Raw genomic sequence first — 20,726 nt, 5'->3', positions numbered from 1 at the left:
ACTCAAGCGTCTAAGCTTGGGGATGCCCAAGGCATCCCCTTCTTCATCGATAAATTATCGGGTTCCTTCTCTTGAAACTATATTTTTATTCGGTCACATCTTATGTGCTTTACTTGGAGCGTCTGTGTGCTTTTGTTTTTGTTTTTGTTTGAATAAATTGGATTACATCATGCTTGTGTGGGAGAGAGACACGCTCCGCTGGTTCGTATGAACACATGTGTTCTTAGCTCATAATATTCATGGCGAAGTTTCCTCTTCGTTAAATTGTTATATGGTTGGAATTGGAAAATGATACATGTAGTAATTGCTATAATGTCTTGGGTAATGTGATACTTGGCAATTGTTGTGCTCATGTTTAAGCTCTTGCATCATATACTTTGCACCTATTAGTGAAGAATACATAGAGCATGCTAAAATTTGGTTTGCATAATTGGTCTCTCTAAAGTCTAGATAATTTCTAGTATTGAGTTTTGAACAACAAGGAAGACGGTGTAGAGTCTTATAATGTTTTCAATATGTCTTTTATGTGAGTTTTGCTGCACCAGTTCATCCTTGTGTTTGTTTCAAATGACCTTGCTAGCCTAAACCTTGTATCGAGAGGGAATACTTCTCATGCATCCAAAATACTTGAGCCAACTACTATGCCATTTGTGTCCACCATACCTACCTACTACATGGTATTTCTCCGCCATTCCAAAGTAAATTGCTTGAGTGCTACCTTTAAATAATTCAAAATTTATCACCTCTGATTTGTGTCAATGTTTTATAGCTCATGAGGAAGTATGTGGTGTTTTATCTTTCGATCTTGTCATTTACTTTTGACAGACTTTCACAATGGACTAGTGGCACATCCGCTTATCCAATAATTTTGCAAAAAGAGCTGGCAATGGGGTTCCCAGCCCCGATTAATTAACTTGCACTAATAATTCTCTTCACATGTTTTGCTCTCATTCATCAGTAAGCAACTTAATTTTGCAAATAGACACTCCTTCATGGTATGTGATTGTTGGAAGGCACCCGAGGATTCGGTTAGCCATGGCTTGTGTAAGCAAAAGGTTGGGAGGAGTGTCATCCATAAATAAAGAAAAACTAAACTAAAGTACATGTGTAAACAAAAGAGAAGAGGGATGATCTACCTTCTCGGTAGAGATAGCGTCCTTCATGGGAGCCGCTCTTGAAAGTCTCGGTTGATGAGGTAGTTAGAGTGCCCACTACCATTCGTTGACAACAACAAACACCTCTCAAAACTTTACTTTTATGCTCTCTTTATGTTTTCAAAAACCAAAGCTCTAGCACAAATATAGCAATCGATGCTTTTCCTCTTTGAAGGACCTTTCTTTTACTTTTTATGTTGAGTCAGTTCACCTATTTCTCTCCATCTCAAGAAGCAAACACTTGTGTGAACTGTGCATTGATTCTTACATATTTGCATATTGCATTTGTTATATTGCTTTGCATTGACAATTATCCATGAGATATACATGTTACAAGTTGAAAGCAACCGCTGAAACTTCATCTTCCTTTGTGTTGCTTCAATACCTTTACTTTGAATTATTACTTTATGAGTTAACTCTTATGCAAGACTTATTGATGCTTGTCTTGAAGTGCTATTCATGAAAAGTCTTTGCTTTATGATTCGAGCTTGTTTACCCATGTCATATACATTGTTTTGATCGCTGCATTCACTACATATGCTTTACAAATAGTATGATCAAGTTTATGATGGCATGTCACTCCGTAAATTATCTTTGTTATCGTTTTACCCGCTCGGGACGAGCAGTAACTAAGCTTGGGGATGCTGATACGTCTCCAACGTATCGATAATTTCTTGTGTTCCATGCCACATTATTGATGTTATCTACATGTTATATGCACACTTTATGTCATATTCGTGCATTTTCCGGAACTAACCTATTAACAAGATGCCGAAGTGCCGCTTCTCGTTTCGCTGTTTTTGGTTTCGTAAATCCTAGTAACGAAATATTCTCGGAATCGGACGAAATCAACGCCAAAGATCTTAGAATCCCGGAAGCATCCAGAACACACCCGAGAGGTCAGAGGGGGCCACAGGCCCACCAGACCATAGGCCGGCGCGGCCAGAGGGGGGCCGCGCCGCCCTATGGTGTGGCCCCCTGTCGGCCCTCCCGCGCCGCCTCTTCGCCTATATAAAGCCCCTGGATCGAAAACCCCGATGCGAAGAACCACGATACGGAAAACCCTATGCGAGCCGCCGCCATCGCGAAGCCAAGATCCGGGGACAGGAGTCTCCGTTCCGGCACCCTGCCGGAGCGGGGAAGTGCCCCGGAAGGCTTCTCCATCGACACCGCTGCCATCTCCACCGCCATCTTCATCACCGCTGCTGCTCCCATGAGGAGGGAGTAGTTCTCCATCGAGGCTCGGGGCTGTACCGGTAGCTATGTGGTTCATCTCTCTCCTATGTGTTTCAATACAATAATCTCATGAGCTGCCTTACATGATTGAGATTCATATGATGATGCTTGTAATCTAGATGTCATTATGCTAGTCAAGTGAGTTTTACTTATGTGATCTCCGGAGACTCCTTGTCCCACGTGTGTAAAGGTGACCGTGTGTGCACCGTGTGGGTCTCTTAGGCCATATTTCACAGAATACTTACTCAATGTTGAATGGCATAGTGAGGTGCTTATTTATATCTCTTTAAGATTGCAACATGTTTTGTATCACAATTTATCTATGTGCTACTCTAGTGATTTGTTATTAAAGTAGTTTATTCCTCCTCCATGTGTGCAAAGGTGACAGTGCGTGCACCGTGTTAGTACTTGGTTTATGCTATGATCATGATCTCTTGTAGATTGCGAAGTTAACTATTGCTATGATAATATTGATGTGATCTATTCCTCCTACATATGCATGAAGGTGACGAGTGTGCATGCTATGCTAGTACTTGGTTTAGTCTTTCGATCTATCTTACACTAAAGGTTACTAAAATATGAGCATTATTGTGGAGCTTGTTAACTCCGGCATTGAGGGTTCGTGTAATCCTACGCAATGTGTTCATCATCCAACAAAAGTGTAGAGTATGCATTTATCTGTTCTGTTATGTGATCAATGTTGAGAGTGTCCACTAGTGAAAGTCTAATCCCTAGGCCTTGTTCTTAAATACTGCTATTGCTGCTTGTTTACTGTTTTACTGCGTTACTACTGCTGCGTTACTACTGCTTGTTTACTATCCTGGGCAAAGCACTTTTCTGGTGTCGTTGCCGTTGCTACTGCTTATTCATACCACCTGTATTTCACTATCTCTTCGCCGAACTAGTGCACCTATTAGGTGTGTTGGGGACACAAGAGACTTCTTGCTTTGTGGTTGCAGGGTTGCATGAGAGGGATATCTTTGACCTCTTCCTCCCTGAGTTCGATAAACCTTGGGTATCCACTTAAGGGAAACTTGCTGCTGTTCTACAAACCTCTGCTCTTGGAGGCCCAACACTGTCTACAAGAATAGAAGCTCCCGTAGACATCATCGCTGCATCCACTACATATGTTTACAAATAGTATGATCAAGGTTATGATGGCATATCACTTCAGAAATTATCTTTGTTATCGTTTTACCTGCTCGGGACGAGCAGAACTAAGCTTAGGGATGCTTGATACGTCTCCGACGTATCGATAATTTCTTATGTTCTATGCCATATTATTGATGATACCTACATGTTTTATGCACACTTTATGTCATATTCGTGCATTTTCTGGAACTAACCTATTAACAAGATGCCGAAGTGCCGCTTGCTGTTTTCTGCTGTTTTGGTTTCAGAAATCCTAGTAACGAAATATTCTCGGAATTGGACGAAATCAAAGCCCGGGGCCTATTTTTCCACGAAGCTTCCGAAGTCCGAAGACGAGACGAAGAGGGGCCACGGGGTGGCCAAACCCTAGGGCGGCGCGGCCCCACCCCGGCCGCGCCGGCCTATGGTGTGGGCCCCCGTGCCGCCTCTTGACTTGCCCTTCCGCCTACTTAAAGCCTCCGTGACGAAACCCCCGTGACCGAGAGCCACGATACGGAAAACCTTGCCGAGACGCCGTCGCCGCCGATCCCATCTCGGGGGATCCAGGAGATCGCCTCCGGCACCCCTGCCGGAGAGAGGATTCATCTCCCGGAGGACTCTACACCGCCATGGTCGCCCCCGGAGTGATGAGTGAGTAGTCTACCCCTGGACTATGGGTCCATAGCAGTAGCTAGATGGTTGTCTTCTCCTCATTGTGCTTCATTGTTGGATCTTGTGAGCTGCCTAACATGATCAAGATCATCTATATGTAATTCTATATGTTGTGTTTGTCGGGATCCGATGGATAGAGAATACTATGTCATGTTAATTATCAAGTTATTATACATGTGTTCTTTATGATCTTGCATGCTCTCCGTTTCTAGTAGAGGCTCTGGCCAAGTTTTTACTTTTAACTCCAAGAGGGAGTACTTATGCTCGATAGTGGGTTCATGCTCGCATTGACACCGGGACGAAGTGATGAAAAGTTCTAAGGTTGTGTTGTCGCTGTTGCCACTAGGGATAAAACATTGGCGCTATGTCCGAGGATGTAGTTGTTGATTACATTACGCACCATACTTAATGCAATTGTCTCGTTGTTAGCAACTTAATACCGGAGGGGGTTCGGATGATAACTCGAAGGTGGACTTTTTAGGCATAGATGCGGTTGGATGGCGGTCTATGTACTTTGTCGTAATGCCCAATTAAATCTCACTATTCTTATCATGTTATGTATGTGCATTGTTATGCCCTCTCTATTTGTCAATTGCCCGACCGTAATTTGTTCACCCAACATGCTTTTATCTTATGGGAGAGACACCTCTAGTGAACTGTGGACCCCGGTCCATTCTCTAATACTGAAATACAAATCTGCTGCAATACTTGTTTTACTCGTTTTCTCGCAAACAATCATCTTCCACACAATACGGTTAATCCTTTGTTACAGCAAGCCGGTGAGATTGACAACCTCACCGTTTCGTTGGGGCAAAGTACTTTGGTTGTGTTGTGCAGGTTCCACGTTGGCGCCGGAATCTCCGGTGTTGCGCCGCACTACATCCCGCCGCCATCAACCTTCAACGTGCTTCTTGGCTCCTCCTGGTTCGATAAACCTTGGTTTCTTTCTGAGGAAAAACTTGCTGCTGTGCGCATCATACCTTCCTCTTGGGGTTGCCCAACGAACGTGTGAAATACACGCCATCACCCCCCTCTCGCCCCGGCCCGCCAACGCGCCGCCCCGCTCCCGCCTCACTCACGCCGCCAACGCGGGCGGTAGCCGGGCGGCAGCGGGCGCTACCGCCGGGCGACCCAGCCACCGCCTGCCGCTACCGTCCCGCCCCACTAACGCCCGCCTCCCGCCCCGCCACGGGCGCTATCGCCCTCACTGGCGCCCGCGTTGGCACCAGCCTTAGTATCGATGCACCGTTTTACGTCCCGTCCCGTGTGTGAGGTTTTATGGCCCATTTAGGTCTCTATGAGGCCTTCATTGCCCTTTCCATGCAAACAAATTAACAGATCACAATACCTAGCGTTAAAAGCGATGGAGTAATAACGATGAAGCTCATCCGTCTCCCAGTGTTAAGGGTGCATTAGGGCACGTACATAGGGCTGACATCAGCCTTCCTTTAGAGGTGCCACGTCAGATTTTTGCTTAGTTGGAGGAGAGAGAATGGAGAGAAGATTGTCTTCCCTTAGCTAAGCGATCATCTCTTAGAAAATAAAGGAAAACATTTTCTCCATTGTACGACATGTCTTTCCTTAGCAACATAATTTCCTACCAATTTTAATTGATTACCATTAATTGCTAGGGAAAACTATAAGAGATAACACATTGTATGACTTATATCTATTGTCATCTCTAGATGATGTGGCGGTATAAGGGAAGGCGTGCCTTCTCTAGCATTGTACATGCCCTAAGGGCATGTACACTGAGGTGACGTCAGTCTTTCCTTACGCTTGTCACGTGGGATTTTTTGCTTAGTTGGAGGAGAAAGAAGAAAGAAAGAGAAGGTTGTCTTCCCTTAACTAAGGATGATCTCTTATAAAATAAGAGAAGATTATTTTTTCTCTATTGTACGACTTGTCTTTTCTTAGACACGTAATTTCCTATTAAAAATAATTAATTCATATTTATTGTAAGGGATAACAATAAGAGATAATGCATTATACCTCTAATATTTATCGTCTTCTCTAGATGACCTGGACTACTAAGAGAAGGTACGACTTCCCTACCATTTGCATTGTACATGCCCTTACTTCCTGCCAAGTCCGTATATGGTGTATGCCCGCGGCATCCTTTCTTTCTTCCATCTGCCTTCACCCTCCGCCCCTTCGGCAACAGTGGTTCCTGAAGTTCTCGTCGCTGTGTTACAGCGTTACCACTAAGGCAGATTACATGATTTTGTCGTTTCAGGAATTTTCGAATTACTCTACTGGGGCAGGATTATGCGTGATGGCTTGAAGGTGCAGCGGCCATTCGATTCCCCTTCTAAAGTTCCTCTCAACTCGATCTTTCTTCCCAATCTGATTGGTTTCGATCCATTTGCCTTTGTATTCTCTTGTTTAGGCTGCAGCGAAGGGCTGGGCGTGTATACTTCCTGCTTCATGGTGCTCCAAAGTTCATGCCTCCATGGGAAGTTGATGCAGGTCAAGCGTCAGATCCAGTCTACTCTCCTCGCAACAATCAGGGTAAATCAACGATCACACCTCTGTTATTAGTTTGGATTTTTATGTTTTAGGTTTTCAATATGTTGGTGGATTGGTTCCTGTTGGTGTTGGCAAACCTGAAGATGCTTTAGGGGCATACTTGAGAGATGGTCTAACACACATGAGAGCTGGTCTAACTCTGACAGAACGTTGATCAACCCCCAGATTAGCTTAGGAAGCTGCATAAGATATTGGAATATCATATAACTGCTGCCTCGAACATGACACCAAGGTAGTGTCGTTCATGTTTTGACATGTTTATTTGCGAAAGTAATCTCAATCATGGGTAAAAATAAGGGTTCATCTGAATATCTGATGTTGTTCTTTGGTTTCAGCCTTCAAATTGGCTTACAACATAATCTGACTACTGTTAGAACTGAATTTATGTATACTGAAGACGAGTTGGCTTATCTTCCTGTAAATTGCTATTTTGGCGAGAGCAAAATACTAGAGGAGCTATCTTTCAATTGTTCCTTTTACATTTTACAGAGTAATGTTGTTTGTGTTTAATTCTTTTTTGCTTTCTGAAACCTAGCTAGCAGCAAACTTGTCTTCAGTTGATACTGACACCTTACAAAGTGTGTGTGTATGTCTTTGGGTTGGAAATGGTGGTGTTGGTAACTTGGTACTGTACCATATTCATGTAGAAACATCTGTCTCTGCACGTGTCCAATTCTTGCTAGATTTCGGATTTTTGTGTGTAAATTATCAGCTGCTATATGTTCATCATATAGATCTCTTTGGTTGTACTTGTTTAGTCAAACCAGTGGAGCCCTGTTCTGGAATAGCCACTTGATTTTTTTGTTTTGTTTTGTTTTCAGTTGTACTATGGTAATCAGGCCTACATGGAGCAAGCGAGAGAAAAAAACTTACAAGGCAACCAAGCATTTTAGAAGGCCGTGGAGTAGCAGGAATCTAGGACCTCAAGTCAGTCCCGTCTAGTGGCGGAAGCGCTACACGAGGATGGGTGGATCGATGACATACAGGGGGAGATGACTGCTGAGTTATGGAGGCAATGCCTGACCCTGTGGGAGGCCGTGGAGACGGTGGAGAGAGATGATACGAGGCCAGACCGCATCACTTGGAAAGGGGTGGAGTCGGGAGTGTATACGGCGAAGGGCACCTATAAGATGCTCTGTCATGGGAGTATCCGGTGGAGTATGAGCGAGCCGGTGTGGGGCTCCTTCTCTCCCATGAAGTGCAAGATGTGTGCTTGGCTGGCTCTGAAGTATAGACTTTGGACTTCAGACAGGAGTGCGAGACATGGGCTCCAGGAGCACCCGGACGCGTGCTATACCTGTTTGCAGGAGGAGGACAACGTCGATCACATCCTAGTCTTTTGCCCCTATGCAAGACAGGTGTGGTGCAAGGTCTTACGAAGAGCGAACCTTCGGATAGCGGATCCAGGGTACACAGGGAATTTGCGAGCGTTGGTGGATCGGAGGCCCGCAAACGAGTGCGGAGGATCGACAGGAAGCGTTTCGACTCGATGGTCATTAGCACAGCATGGACGCTACTGGAAGCAAAGGAACGCTAGAGCTTTTGGAAATGTGAGGGAGCAGAAAACGGTAGATCAAATGTTAGGGGAGATTAGAGAGGCGTTTCTTCTTTGGGAGAGAGCGAAGAGAGGAGGGAGGCCAAGTCTAGCGAGAGAGTAGGCCTAGGCGGAGCGTGGAGTGCGTGCGTGTGTCGTAGCACTGGAGTGCTCTCTTGTACTTGTTATGCTTCTTCTTCTATAAAGATAAGGCACGCTTTTCGCGTGCTCTCGAAAAAAAAAAATTAGTCCCCAGGGTCTTTGACTGAATGGTATCCTCAGTTTTTGGCAAAAGTTCTGAACACCATAGGAAGCTGTGTGTAACATCAATGTGATCCTTTTTAACTTCCCCTTGTAAAATCTTTTATTTTTCGAGTGACACTTCGTAAAATCTTTCCATGATAGACTAGAATGTAGAATGTAGAATTTTTCTATAGGATCCCCATGACTCATATATTGCCCATATTACAAGTTGTGTGTAGCATCAATATGATCCTTTTTAATTGACGCTTGCAAAATCTTTCCACGTTAGACTAGAATGTAGAATATAGATTTTTTCTATAGGATCCGCATCACTCATATATTGCCCATATTTCTCCAATATTTGAACTGGCCAATTTTTTATATATACCTTATGTTATTCTTTTTCGAAATGGACGGGCGTGACATCGTGAGCTTCCATGATCTAGTATACATGGCAAGGGATTGAAATATTGCCTTTGCCTCCCACGATGGTGGTGGCACTTGTCGTGAGAGTGAACGCCTTTGTTCCTCATCTAAGGACCTCGTGAGATAACCTCATAGAATGTGAGTGTCAACTTCTCTTTCTCGTGGTTGTTCCTGCCGACCATTCACTTGTTTTGATGTGGCTCTTGCAATGGTCAATTGGAATATGACCTTCCTGCAATGTATTTCTCTCTGCTCGCCTCCAGGGCTTTGGGACTTTGAATCTTCTCAACATATGCGTTGGTGTCGAGCTTCTCCAAGAGGACCAGATAAGATTGGAGCATTGCTAGGTTTGGTGGAGGCATGGCAAAGTGGGGTCTCTAGTACAGAGGAAACACAAAGCCCATTTTTTTGGTGATGGGGTGACCATCAACAGGAAGGTGGAGAAGATGGTATTGGCAGTCGGTGTTGCGACATGGATGGGACCGTACCCTCATAATGCAACATGGTCCATTAAAAGTTGGTCGAAAGGAGGTATCACTCTTTGCGTTTGTGCAGTGGCGGAGCTTGAACGAAAAACTTGGGCGGGCCAAACCAAAGCTGACACAAGGAATTCCTCCAAAACTATACATTAGAATTCAAACATACATGAATTTCCCAAGGCTACCTTTTGGTTCAGCAGGTCATACATGAATTTCTCCAAGACAACAAAGCATAGGAGCATACTAAGATTTGTTCCTAGAAATCAGGGTAGAACTAGTACATGAATTTCTCCAAGACAACAAAGCATAGGAGCATAAAAGATTCATTTTCTCATTTAACCTGCCAGCCTAATCCCAATGTCGCATCAATTTTTAGACAACAATTGGAATGAATTATTCATATTACCAATTACAAAACTATTAAACAATAACTTCAGACAACAATTTGTTTATTCAATGCCCTTTTGCGAAGATAGTGTGGCGAATGATGTACCTTACTTATAATATTCCTCCGCCAGCTAATATTACTAATATGTTTGGTAGATGGTTGAATGGGGTGAGGAAAGACGATAAATTGAAAATTCGGATTGGTGTTTCAGCCTTATGTTGGGCTATATGGAGAACTAGAAATGATATTATCTTTAATAAACAATCTGGAACAAATTTTTTGCAGGCTATCCGGCGAGCTACTCATTCAATTCAGCAATGGGTTTACCTTCTCCCAGTGGAACAACGGGAGGCTATGGTTATTGGATGCAACCGGATGTTAGCGGTTGCTCAGGACTTCTTTTTCCAGACTACTGGGTGGCGGCATCTTAATAGGTTGCAAATGCATAGTTTTTCTATTTGCCATATCTTCAGCTGGTTGATTCATGTATCGACCCTAGCTTTTCCGTGATTGTAATAAGTGATTTTGGATATGTTGTGACTTGATGCTTCGTTTTTAATAAAGCAAGCCGTGTGCATCTATTGATGCAGAGGCTGGAGCTCTGCTCCTTTATCAAAAAAAAAATGTCTATAGGAAAATTGGTTTTGAAAGAGAATTAAGCAAATGAGATTTGGGCAAGTGCATTACCAGCAGGGTCACTTGTGCGGTTGTGCTATGCATCTTGCCGTGCAAAAATTGGAGCAGCCGTGGCGTGTGGGATTGCAGCAAGAAAATTGGAGAAGATGGAGGACACCTTGTGGTGGACTGGATTGCCGCTGCTGCATGCCATGGAGGAGACCCTGCCGGCCTGCGCCTGCTGCCTTTGGCTTAGCCGATTAGGGTTGGGGCCTGTCCGCTTGGGCTTCCTTGCTGGCTTGTCGTCGCTGCTGGACTGGACTGTCGCCGCCAGTGGCGCCATGGATGGGGAATCGGGACGCGCCACTGACGAACAGAAACACCCAAGCAACGAACTGAATCACGACCTGTCCGCCTCTCATGTGAACTGGGCTGCTTAGTTGTGGGCTTTACACATGTGGCATAGGTATAGAACATAATTTTGCTCCTGGGCTGGGCGGGCCATGGCCCGGGTTTGCCCTAACTAAGCTCCGCCAGTGCGTTTGTGAAGGAGCAATGATGGGGCCTCAAGGAGGTGGAATGACAAAGGTATCGACACGGATGGAAGTGACTCAGACTGGCTCGATCAAAGTTGTATGGTGCCACCCCTTAAGATTATTGCAAGGACATCGAGCTCCAAAAAAGCATTGCATGCCCACGAGATGTTGGCGTCAAGGTGGGTGTCTCGGGTGTCGATCTCGAGCATGGATGAATTCACTGATTGATTAACTAGGCTGCATGGAGAAAGTGGTCTGCGCGATCCTGAAATCACTCCACAATCTGCACATCGAGGAACGCTCGAATCGGCGGTTTCTCTTCATGTAGGCTCCAATGGGCCGAAAAGGGAACGCGGCTTTCAAGGTGGTAGCTCTAAATGTGGCTTGTGCGGAGATGTTTGCACGCTGCCCACCTTTCATGATCTTCTTTACCTAATCGCTTTTGAGTAACATGATGATGTTTCGATTCGAGATAGGCACTACACGAAAAATATGCACATGGATGAAGTAGTTCGAGTTTCGGGATTGGTTCCTAGGCTCACTGAATGTTATTATTCAATTTTGTGCTTATGCTTGGAGTTCTTTAGATGAATTATGTCAATTCTTTTGCACACAGATGACTATTTAAAATTTATTTTGAGGATTAGCTTCATTGTTTCACACAACTTTCATGTTGTAAGTTTTATGTTTTGATGGTTATAGACGAATAAATCCCTAATATATCATATTCGTGTGTTACACTGAACTAGTTTCTTTCAACTTCTCTCGCCTCTTGATTGTATACTTTATCACTCCACCGTTTTCATGATGAGGTCTACACAAAAAAGAAGTGAACCGATGATGTGATTCCATCAAAACAATTGATTTCAAGTTTCATTAACTGCAACTCCTTTAATAATATGTTCAATTTTGGAATTATCCTAGACGAACTTCGTTAAATTCATCGCATATGGTTGACCTTTTAAAGTTATCTTTGACCACTAGCTTCATTTTGTTGTTCCACGCAACTGTCATGTTGTAAGTTTTTAATATTGATGTCACTGACAAAGTTGTGGTAAGTGTGGTGATATGAGATAAATTTATATATATATATATATATATATATATATACCCCACGTGTGTTTCACACAATCTAGGTAGTATCTATCATACCGAAGAGTATATACATGTAGTATGAAGTATATAAGAATATTTTGGTAGTATATATACTACTTTGTAGGTAGTATGTACACTTTTTTACGTACACTATTTTTTTACGTATAAATATGCATGTATTTTGTATATATAGTGCAAACTATGGGTGTATTTAATTTTTTTCCACCAAAGTTGGTATGGAGTATCTTAGATATAGTGTACGAACATACTCAAACCAATAAAGTATGTTATATACTTCCGTATGGTAGTATATGAGACGTGGGTGTAGTTACACCCAGGAGTAGGAAGTATTTATCCTATATATATATATATATATATAGATGCAGGTGACCAAACATGAAGAAAAAAAGTCCAGCCAACGAAACGCACAACATACAAATAAGTGGGACCTAGATAGAATTTTGATATTCTCACAACAAGATTTTTCTATTCTATAATTCTTTGTGTTTTTTCATACGTGCAACATACAAATAAGTGGGACCGGGATAGAATTTTGATATTCTTGCAACAAGATTTTTCTACTCTCTAATTCTTTGTGTTTTTGGGAATGTCATCTTAGGCATGAGCCCAGTTCAGGTGCGAGGATGTGACAACAATGGAACCCAAAAGCCTAGTATGAAGAAGTGAGCCTAGCTCACTTGGTTAGGGAAGTGGATGTACAACCCAGCCACCCAGGTTCAAGTCCTCAGGGATGCGAATTTGGGTTCTTATTATTTAAAAAACAAAATCACTGTAGGGGCTTCCCCTACCGTATTCCTTTCAAAAAAAAAAAAAAAAGCCTAGTATGGAACAATACTAAATAAATAGCACTTATTTGATTCGCAAGATAGAGAAAATATAGGAAACATAGGTGGCATGCTTGCTATATGTTATAGGAATTCGTATGAACCAAAGTTTAATTGTTTCTATCACAATAGTAAAGATTCTAAAAAAGAGCTATGCATAGATGTTAGATTTCCTATAAAATCTAGTGCAAAGGATTTCTTAGGAAAAAATTCTATGGAAATAAATCCTACAAATCAAACAACTATTATGAAAAATCAAACATGCCCTAAACATGACAATCTCCCCTTTAAAAAAACTGAACATCATAATCCGGTGCATGATTGGATTTTCTCCCTCTTCTCTCTCCACCACCCGTCTCAACCTCCTCCCCTTCCTCTCCGGCGGCTCTATCAGCCGGAAACGATGGGGGAGGAGGTCAGCCTCCTTTGTATAGCAGTAGGGTTAGGGTTCCTCCTGTTTTAGATCTAGGTTTTACCGATGTGGAGACTGGTGAGATGCCGTTGGGGATTTCTTCACTGAGGTGTTCGAGCTACTTCTGGTGGCGTCTGGTGGTGGTGTGGCTGCTCATGGTGCTCCGGTGAAAGGAAATGGAGGAGGGCGGTGACACTGCATCTAAATCCCCCTCAATAAAGCTCGATTTGGGATCTCCACATCGAGGCGACGAGATCGTTTTGCTTCTTTTCTCTTGCTATCGAGGTGGTCGTCAAGAAAAGAAGCGCCGAAATGTTGCTATCTTTTTGCAGATCTATGGATCAGGCAACCATGGAGACTACGGCAATCTTCCAAAGCACTCTCAGAAAGTTCATCATCAAGGGACCGAAGCTGACGATTCTGCCTTACTCCTCTACCCTATGGCCGAATGGCGGCTCTCTTCCAGGAGTTTAACCTCCATCGGAAGGTTGTTCTTGTCTGCCAAGCGTCAGAGCTCTCCATCGCGACGCCCCTAGTGGTTCGTCCCCAAAGGTGTGGAGAAGGCCCGCGAATTTGGTTCTGCATCGGCAAAGAGAGCACCACGAGCACCTTCCTCTCGGACCTCGACGGCTTGCGCCTTGAGGTTGCCGGCGAGCGACGGAGAAGGGACGCAAGCACCTAATTGCTTAGAGTTTTTTTGTGCTAGGATCTTTTTTGCAAGGGAAAATTTGCCACATGACACCGTTATTTTTTGGCGTTTGCTGAAACACACCGCTCGATTGGGTCTTTGCCAGGTACCATTACAATTATGTGGCACATTTGCCAGAACACACCACCTGGCTAAAAAAGGAAAGCTTTACACTTTGTCTTCAAAACCAGTCATCACAAAAAAGGTGCAAAACTTTTCGATTTTAGGCTGGTGGTATGTTCTGGCAAATGTGTCACAAAATTGTAATGGTACCTGGCAAAGACATAATCGAGCGGTGTGTTTCAAAGAAATGCCAGAAAATAACGGTGTCCTTAACAAATTTTCCCTTTTTGCAAAGTTGACCTTATCTTCAAATAGTAGATTTTCATAGCAATAGAAACTAGAGGGTCTCCTTGTAATTGTGTACCTGCCTCATTTCAACGAAGCTTGTGGGCCTCTCGAGGGAAATTGCATGGGTGAACCTGGGAGCAAGCGCACCCTATATTAAAAAAAAATTAGTAATTCAGAAAAAGGTCAAAAAAATTCAAATCTTTTTGGGAATCAAAGATGATCATGTATTGTACTCGTATACGAAAGATTCACCATGGAATAACTTCTCTTGTTTCCTGGGTGAAAAAAATAGACTTGGAGGTCCTATATTAAAGTACTATTCACGCTATATTCGTCATAGATTTGTTTTTTTCTTGCCTGAAGTCAATGTGAAATATTTCTTGACCAAACAAATTTATACGAGTACAATACTTGATTATCTTTGATTTCCAAAAGGATTCAATTTTTTTTAACTTTATTTGAAATTACTACATTTTTTGGAGTATATAGGGTGCGCCTGCACCCGAGAGCCAAAAGTCCGGGTCAGCCTCTCGAGGCCGTTGTCTGTTAAAAAAAACATCATAATCCGCTAAGGCTACTACTGTGTGCTACTTCTGACCCGAACCCGAAAGCCCGGATGCTGCCCTCCCCACCACTCTCCGTCGCCCGCCGCGCCGCCACGGCCGTAGCGAGTGCCGCCGCCCACCACCTATTACCCTCTGTCAACTCTCTAATCCTCGAGCCCTCTGTCCCTAGCCCTGCTAGCCCTCGCCGTCGCATCCGCCTCATGCCGCTGGGGGAAAGGCCCCCGCTCGCTCCCCTGCCGCCGCACGGAAGGAGTTTCGCGGTCGTCGCGGGAGATGGAGGCGTAAAAGCTGAGGTGCCGGCCCTAGTGGTGGTGTCTTTCTACAGATTTGCGGACTTCCCCGACCATGCCGACTTTCGGCGGCCGCTTAAGGAGCTCTGCGAGGAGCTGGTGAGCGCACACAGATGTCATCTTTGGAGTTTTATCACTTTTGCATCGATTGCCATTGGTTGTGACCTATTCCGTTATAAGAAATGAACTGGCGGACAATGTTGCAAAACTTCGATTCATCTTAGCAAGCAAGACTAGACAAATGACAAGGATAGGGGCTAGATAAGCACTTTGTGGAAATCGTGGTGGCATCATTCCACAGATCTGCTCATACTGCATAAAGTTCCTTTTTTCAGACAGAAATAAAGTTCCTTTCTATGTTGGATTTATTAGAGTGATGCAATCACCTCGGGAGTAATGTTCTGAATTAGATTTTTGTGTTATGTACCGAGAGCATCTTCACCGTGCGCCCCATAGCGGCCCCGATAGCGATTTGGGGGCCGGGAGCGAAAATGGGCTCACACCGGCGCGCCCCAAACGGCGTCGGTGCTTTCCTGGGCCCAATAGAAGCGCCGGCAACCCCGTGCCAGCCCCTTGGCCAAGGGCGCGAATCGGGCGCGCCGGCGCCTCGCGAGGCGGAAAATTTTGGGCGTGGGAACCGCTTGTCAGTGACTCCAGGGCGCCGCGCGGGATATTTTACCGCCACGATGCCGGGCCGGAAACTCTCCCGCCACGACGCTGCGCGGGAAATTCTCCCGCCACGACACCGCGCGGGAGGTTTCCCGCCTCGCTGGTGGTCTATATTATCCCTCCTCCCCCGCCTCATTGGTGCAAAACCCCTAGAAAATAGCACAATGTTCGATTTGTGGGACGAGGCGGCGCTAGAGGTGGCCGTAGAAGTCGTGGAGGCGGACCCGCAGCTCGCAGAGTACGAGGCCTGGAGGAGTTGGCACTAGCGGCGACCGTAGATGCCTATGTCGCGGACGACTGGCAGGGCCAGGAGGCGGAGCGGCGGGAGCGCGAGGAGGCGCGACGGGAGGCGGAGCGGCGGGAGCGCGAGGAGGCGCGACGGGAGGCGGAGCGGAGGCAGCGGGAGGAGGCGGAGCGGCGGCAGCGGGAGGAGGCGGAGCGGCTGGAGCGCCAGGAGGCGCGGCGGCGGCGGGAGGCGGGGATACAGCGCCGGTGGGAGGGGCGCCAGCATTAGGGGTGAGAGGAGCTTGCCCTGCGGCGGTTGAATGTGGGAGGAGACGCAACGTTAGGATGAAGTCTACGAGTGGCGGTGTTTGGCGGAGATGCAGCTCCGGCTACAGAGGCAGGAGTTGGATCACCGTCGGCGGCGGGAGGAGCTGGAGCAGCAGCTGCGTCAGGAGGCGGTGGCCACGGATAGAGCCGCCTACTTGACGTTCGTGGCGGAGAGAGCAGCAGGGGATCGACGGCGGAGAGAGCACCGGGCGATCGTCCACCTCCATAGAGCCGGGTGGCCAGTAGGTAGTAGGCTAGAGATGAAGCAGGTTTCACATGTCATCCGGGGTCGAGGAGTGAATAATGTTTTACTCGGATTTGCCCGAAAGTATTATTCAATCCTCGATCCTGAATGACATTAAAATGAAACTACAAGTATAAATATTTAGTTTATGTAAAAAACTCCCATCGGGGGCTCCAGTGTGGGAACAGCTCCCCCAAATAGAGGATGCAGTGCCGGCGTCCCCCATACGGAAGTGCCGGTGCCTCTGCCGGCGACTATTTGGGGGGCGCCGGTGGAGATGCTCTGATGGAGAAGGGCTGGCTAAATATTTCAGCACTCCCTCCTCCTCTAGGCTGTAGACGTGGGATCGTTGTAGGCCACAACTATTTTTATGAAGAGTGCGTTGGCCGGGTATTGAACTCGAGACCTCTTTGTTTTGGTACCATATTGAATTGCATGCACCAGCCTGCGTGCTCAAAAGTCTGAACTGACTGGAGAAGGGTGGGTAGTATATTTCAGCATACACCATAGAGCTTAGTCCTGTCCGTGAACTGAAAAATCACAAGTTCCTTACATATGCAAAGGCTTGTATATTGCATATGTGATATGTATAAAAACTCCAGCTAGATACTGCATTGTATTAATTGTGTTTAAAAATATATGTAACAAATTTATTTTTTGTTGTAAAATATCTGTTGCAGTATGCACATAGATATGGCATACCCAAATGCGTGGATACCTATGTGAAAATGTTACCCTAGCTCGTAACAAAGAAAGCACAGTATATTGTTTTGACAGATTTGTTTATGGGAATTCTCATTTAACTCTTTATTATTTTGTTACGATCTTAGCTCATTTGTAGTTCTTGCTGCTTATTACACTAAAGTATTCATTCATTCTCTGGGATCTATTGTTAACTGCTAACCTTCTGTATATTTATTTTATTTAACCTTTGGTAGTTCCTACTGTTTTTTTTTGCATTATTATGTTAAATTATGTTACTTGATTTATACAATATACTAGATAAAGTTTAGCTTACTAGAACATTAGTGATATGCATAGGTAAATATTTCCCAATTGATAGATGATCTGGTAGATTTGATTCCTTTCTCTGGGATCATTTATTGGTTGTATTCTTGGTTCTTCTCTTAGAAATTAGTCAAATTACAAATATATCCTATTTTTTCTGCGAAACTGGGTTCTCACATGGTTAGTTGGCTGATGATGTTCAGCGTGTTTCAGGTGGCATTATTCTTGCACCAGAGGGAATCAATGGTAGTCTATGTGGAATACCAGAAGCTGTGGAGAAAGTTTTGAACTTTATTCAAGCGGACGATCGGTTAAAAGGATTGAGAATGATCCAGTCACCTGTTACTCCAGAAGATGAGGCTATCCATCATGGACATACCAGCCATTCTCCTGTTGGTGCTGGGGAAGATGCACCATTCCGATGGGATCATGTCCGTGTGAAATTGAAAAAGGAGGTCGGTTAGTTTGCTTACATAGCATTAATCGTTGTTTAGTTAAATAACGAGGTACTCCCTCTGTCCCAAAATATAAGGTGCACTTAAATTTTGCTGTTCAGGAGCTTATAACTTTTTCTATGATTTGTACTTATATATGTCCACAGAATTTGTATAAATATATATGAAATGAAAGAGATTTGCAAGACGAATGCAACAATGCCATTTATACCTTTTGAAACCATATAAGTTCGTATATCTTAGTGGTCAAAATTGTGCATCAAAGACCGTGCAAAAAATAGCGTGTGTTATATTTTGGGATGGAGGGAGTATTTACTATATAGCGGTGCAGATTTTTATATTTTGTTGATTACTTTTCAGATAGTGAGTTTTGGGGACCCAGATGTGATGCCAACGAAAACAGTTGGCAAGTATATAAAGCCTAAAGACTGGAATGCATTGATAAGCGATCCAGACACTGTGAGTCCTTATTAATCTCAGATTTTTGTCCTGCCCAGGGGTGTGTATATAATTTTAGATGCCATATGCTTGATGCATTTACCGTGTTCATGCGGCAGGTTGTCATTGATGTGAGGAACATGTACGAGATACGCATAGGAAAATTTAATAGAGCTGTTGATCCATGCACAAAATCATTTAGAGAATTTCCATCTTGGGTTGATAATCAATTCCAGTTGGCTGAATCTGACAGTCCATCATCAGTAAATGGCGACACTGTTACTGAGGGACCAGGAAAAAATCTGAATTCCAGTGAACCCAAAGAGCTACCGCGTGTTGCTATGTATTGCACTGGTGGTATTAGATGTGAGAAGGCATCAAGCTTTCTCCTCAGCAAGGGATTTAAAGAGGTATGAAAGGAGGCTTTCTCAATTTTATCCTGAAGATTCTCTTCATCTGTAATTTTTTTTGTATGCAAATGGACTTGAAAATACATTTTTATACCACTAAAGTGAATTTGTCCTAACGTTGACTATTACATTTGTGTACAGTTGCACTTGCCATGTATGTTACCATCAATAGCACTACGTTATGTAGTGAATACAGTGGAAAAGTTCTGTTAAGTGTCTAATAGTATATGATATATGTTTACTGCATCAACAGATATGTTTACTAAGTGTTAACACATACCCTACGATTTCTGACTTTTTCCTCCAGATAGTAACACATCTTATAGCTGCGATCCTAACGGAAGGTTTCTTTATGTGCCAGGTTTACCATCTAGAGGGTGGGATATTGAAGTATCTAGAGGAAATCCCAGAAGCTGAAAGCTTGTGGGAGGGTGAATGCTTTGTCTTTGACAAGCGTGTTTCAGTGGAGCATGGGTTAGCTCAAGGAACCCACAAACTTTGCTATGGATGTAAGCAACCAATTAGCGATGAAGACATGGAGTCTCCTAAATGGGAGTATGGTGTATCATGTCCATATTGCTTTGCGACAAAATCTGAGGAGGAGAAAGAAAGGGCAAGGGCTCGGCAAAGGCAGTTTGAGACGTGGGGAGTTATTGGCGGTCCTGATAAAGGCAGAAGTCCAAAAAGGCTCGAATCTGTTTACAAAGTTGAGGAGAACAAACAGTCGCCCAGCTCTGTTTAACTTAAATTGGCGACTGTTTATTCTTCTTGATTATTAATTGTTATTGACTATGTGAGATATTCTCTGGATTTGGAGTGCTTTTGTTTGGCTGCATACTTTAAGTTTTTTTGAGTTACTTCTTGGTCTTCGATCTAGAAGCAGGTACATCATATAGTGGTTGAGCTCAAACTTTTTTCTAGAAGGGCTGATGTTTGTACCATCTAGCTGTATATTGTGTCTTTGATGATTGTTGTAAGCTTATAATCTGTAGGGGCTCCAACATTTGCGTAGCAAAGTACAGACTCCAGACCAGGGAGTATTAGAGTCGATTTTGGACCATAGACTTCAGTTGGCTTGGTCATCCAACCCAAAGCAATAGAAACTAATACTTGCGATTATTAGAGCTTGTTTCTAGAACTGACTTGTAAAGTCCACTCTCAGTCAGGTTATAATGAAAAGTCATTAACCATCTACTTAAAAATTTCTCACATAACAACATTGTGCAAACATCATAACTAGGTGCAACTGTTACTTCGTAAGCATAAACATTGATAGAAATCTAAAGACAATCCATCATCAACGAATAGCACCAACAATAAATACATGTTCTTTCTCCAAGAACAGGAAAATAAACCATCATCAAAGAATACATATGAGACTAAAATTTAACTCAATTTTCACATAACTTTCTCCAAGTGACAACGGTAAAACTAGATCCACCTGACAACTTCACTTTTTTTTCCCCGTCGAAGTGACACTTCAGCAATATTTGCGCACATGAAGGAAAAAAAGAAAAACCAATAACAAAGTTTAGCATATGTAATTGGAACATCAAGGAGTAATTAGGATGGTATTTGCATTTAATGTTGCATCTCTTGTCGTATGCTAGTGGTCTACCATTCTTCTTCACACGAGCATTGTCATCTTTTATGTTATTTCCTAGGGGCATTTTTTGGTGGATACTTTGATAGGGTCACCAACTCTAGTTGCATTTACTGTATTTTCAGCTGCATCTATATTAACCGGGATTATAGGACCA

The 20,726-nt window shown here is 43.8% G+C and overlaps 1 protein-coding gene across 1 annotated transcript; it reads left to right on the top strand.

The window, feature by feature from the left end:
- The first annotated feature begins 14,944 nt into the window (after window positions 1-14,944).
- On the top strand, window positions 14,945-19,905 carry LOC124708028 (rhodanese-like domain-containing protein 7). Its single transcript, XM_047239718.1, has 5 exons — window positions 14,945-15,289; window positions 17,867-18,118; window positions 18,479-18,577; window positions 18,676-18,966; window positions 19,328-19,905. Exons 1-5 carry the CDS (start codon window positions 14,951-14,953, stop codon window positions 19,706-19,708), a joined length of 1,362 nt encoding a protein of 453 aa, XP_047095674.1. The 5' UTR covers window positions 14,945-14,950; the 3' UTR covers window positions 19,709-19,905.
- Window positions 19,906-20,726: the final 821 nt, after the last annotated feature.

Source organism: Lolium rigidum, chromosome 4, assembly GCF_022539505.1.
Source record: "Lolium rigidum isolate FL_2022 chromosome 4, APGP_CSIRO_Lrig_0.1, whole genome shotgun sequence".
Lineage (NCBI taxonomy): Eukaryota > Viridiplantae > Streptophyta > Magnoliopsida > Poales > Poaceae > Lolium > Lolium rigidum.
The sequence above is the reverse complement of the archived record's forward strand: the minus strand, read 5'-3'. Positions and strand labels throughout refer to the sequence as shown.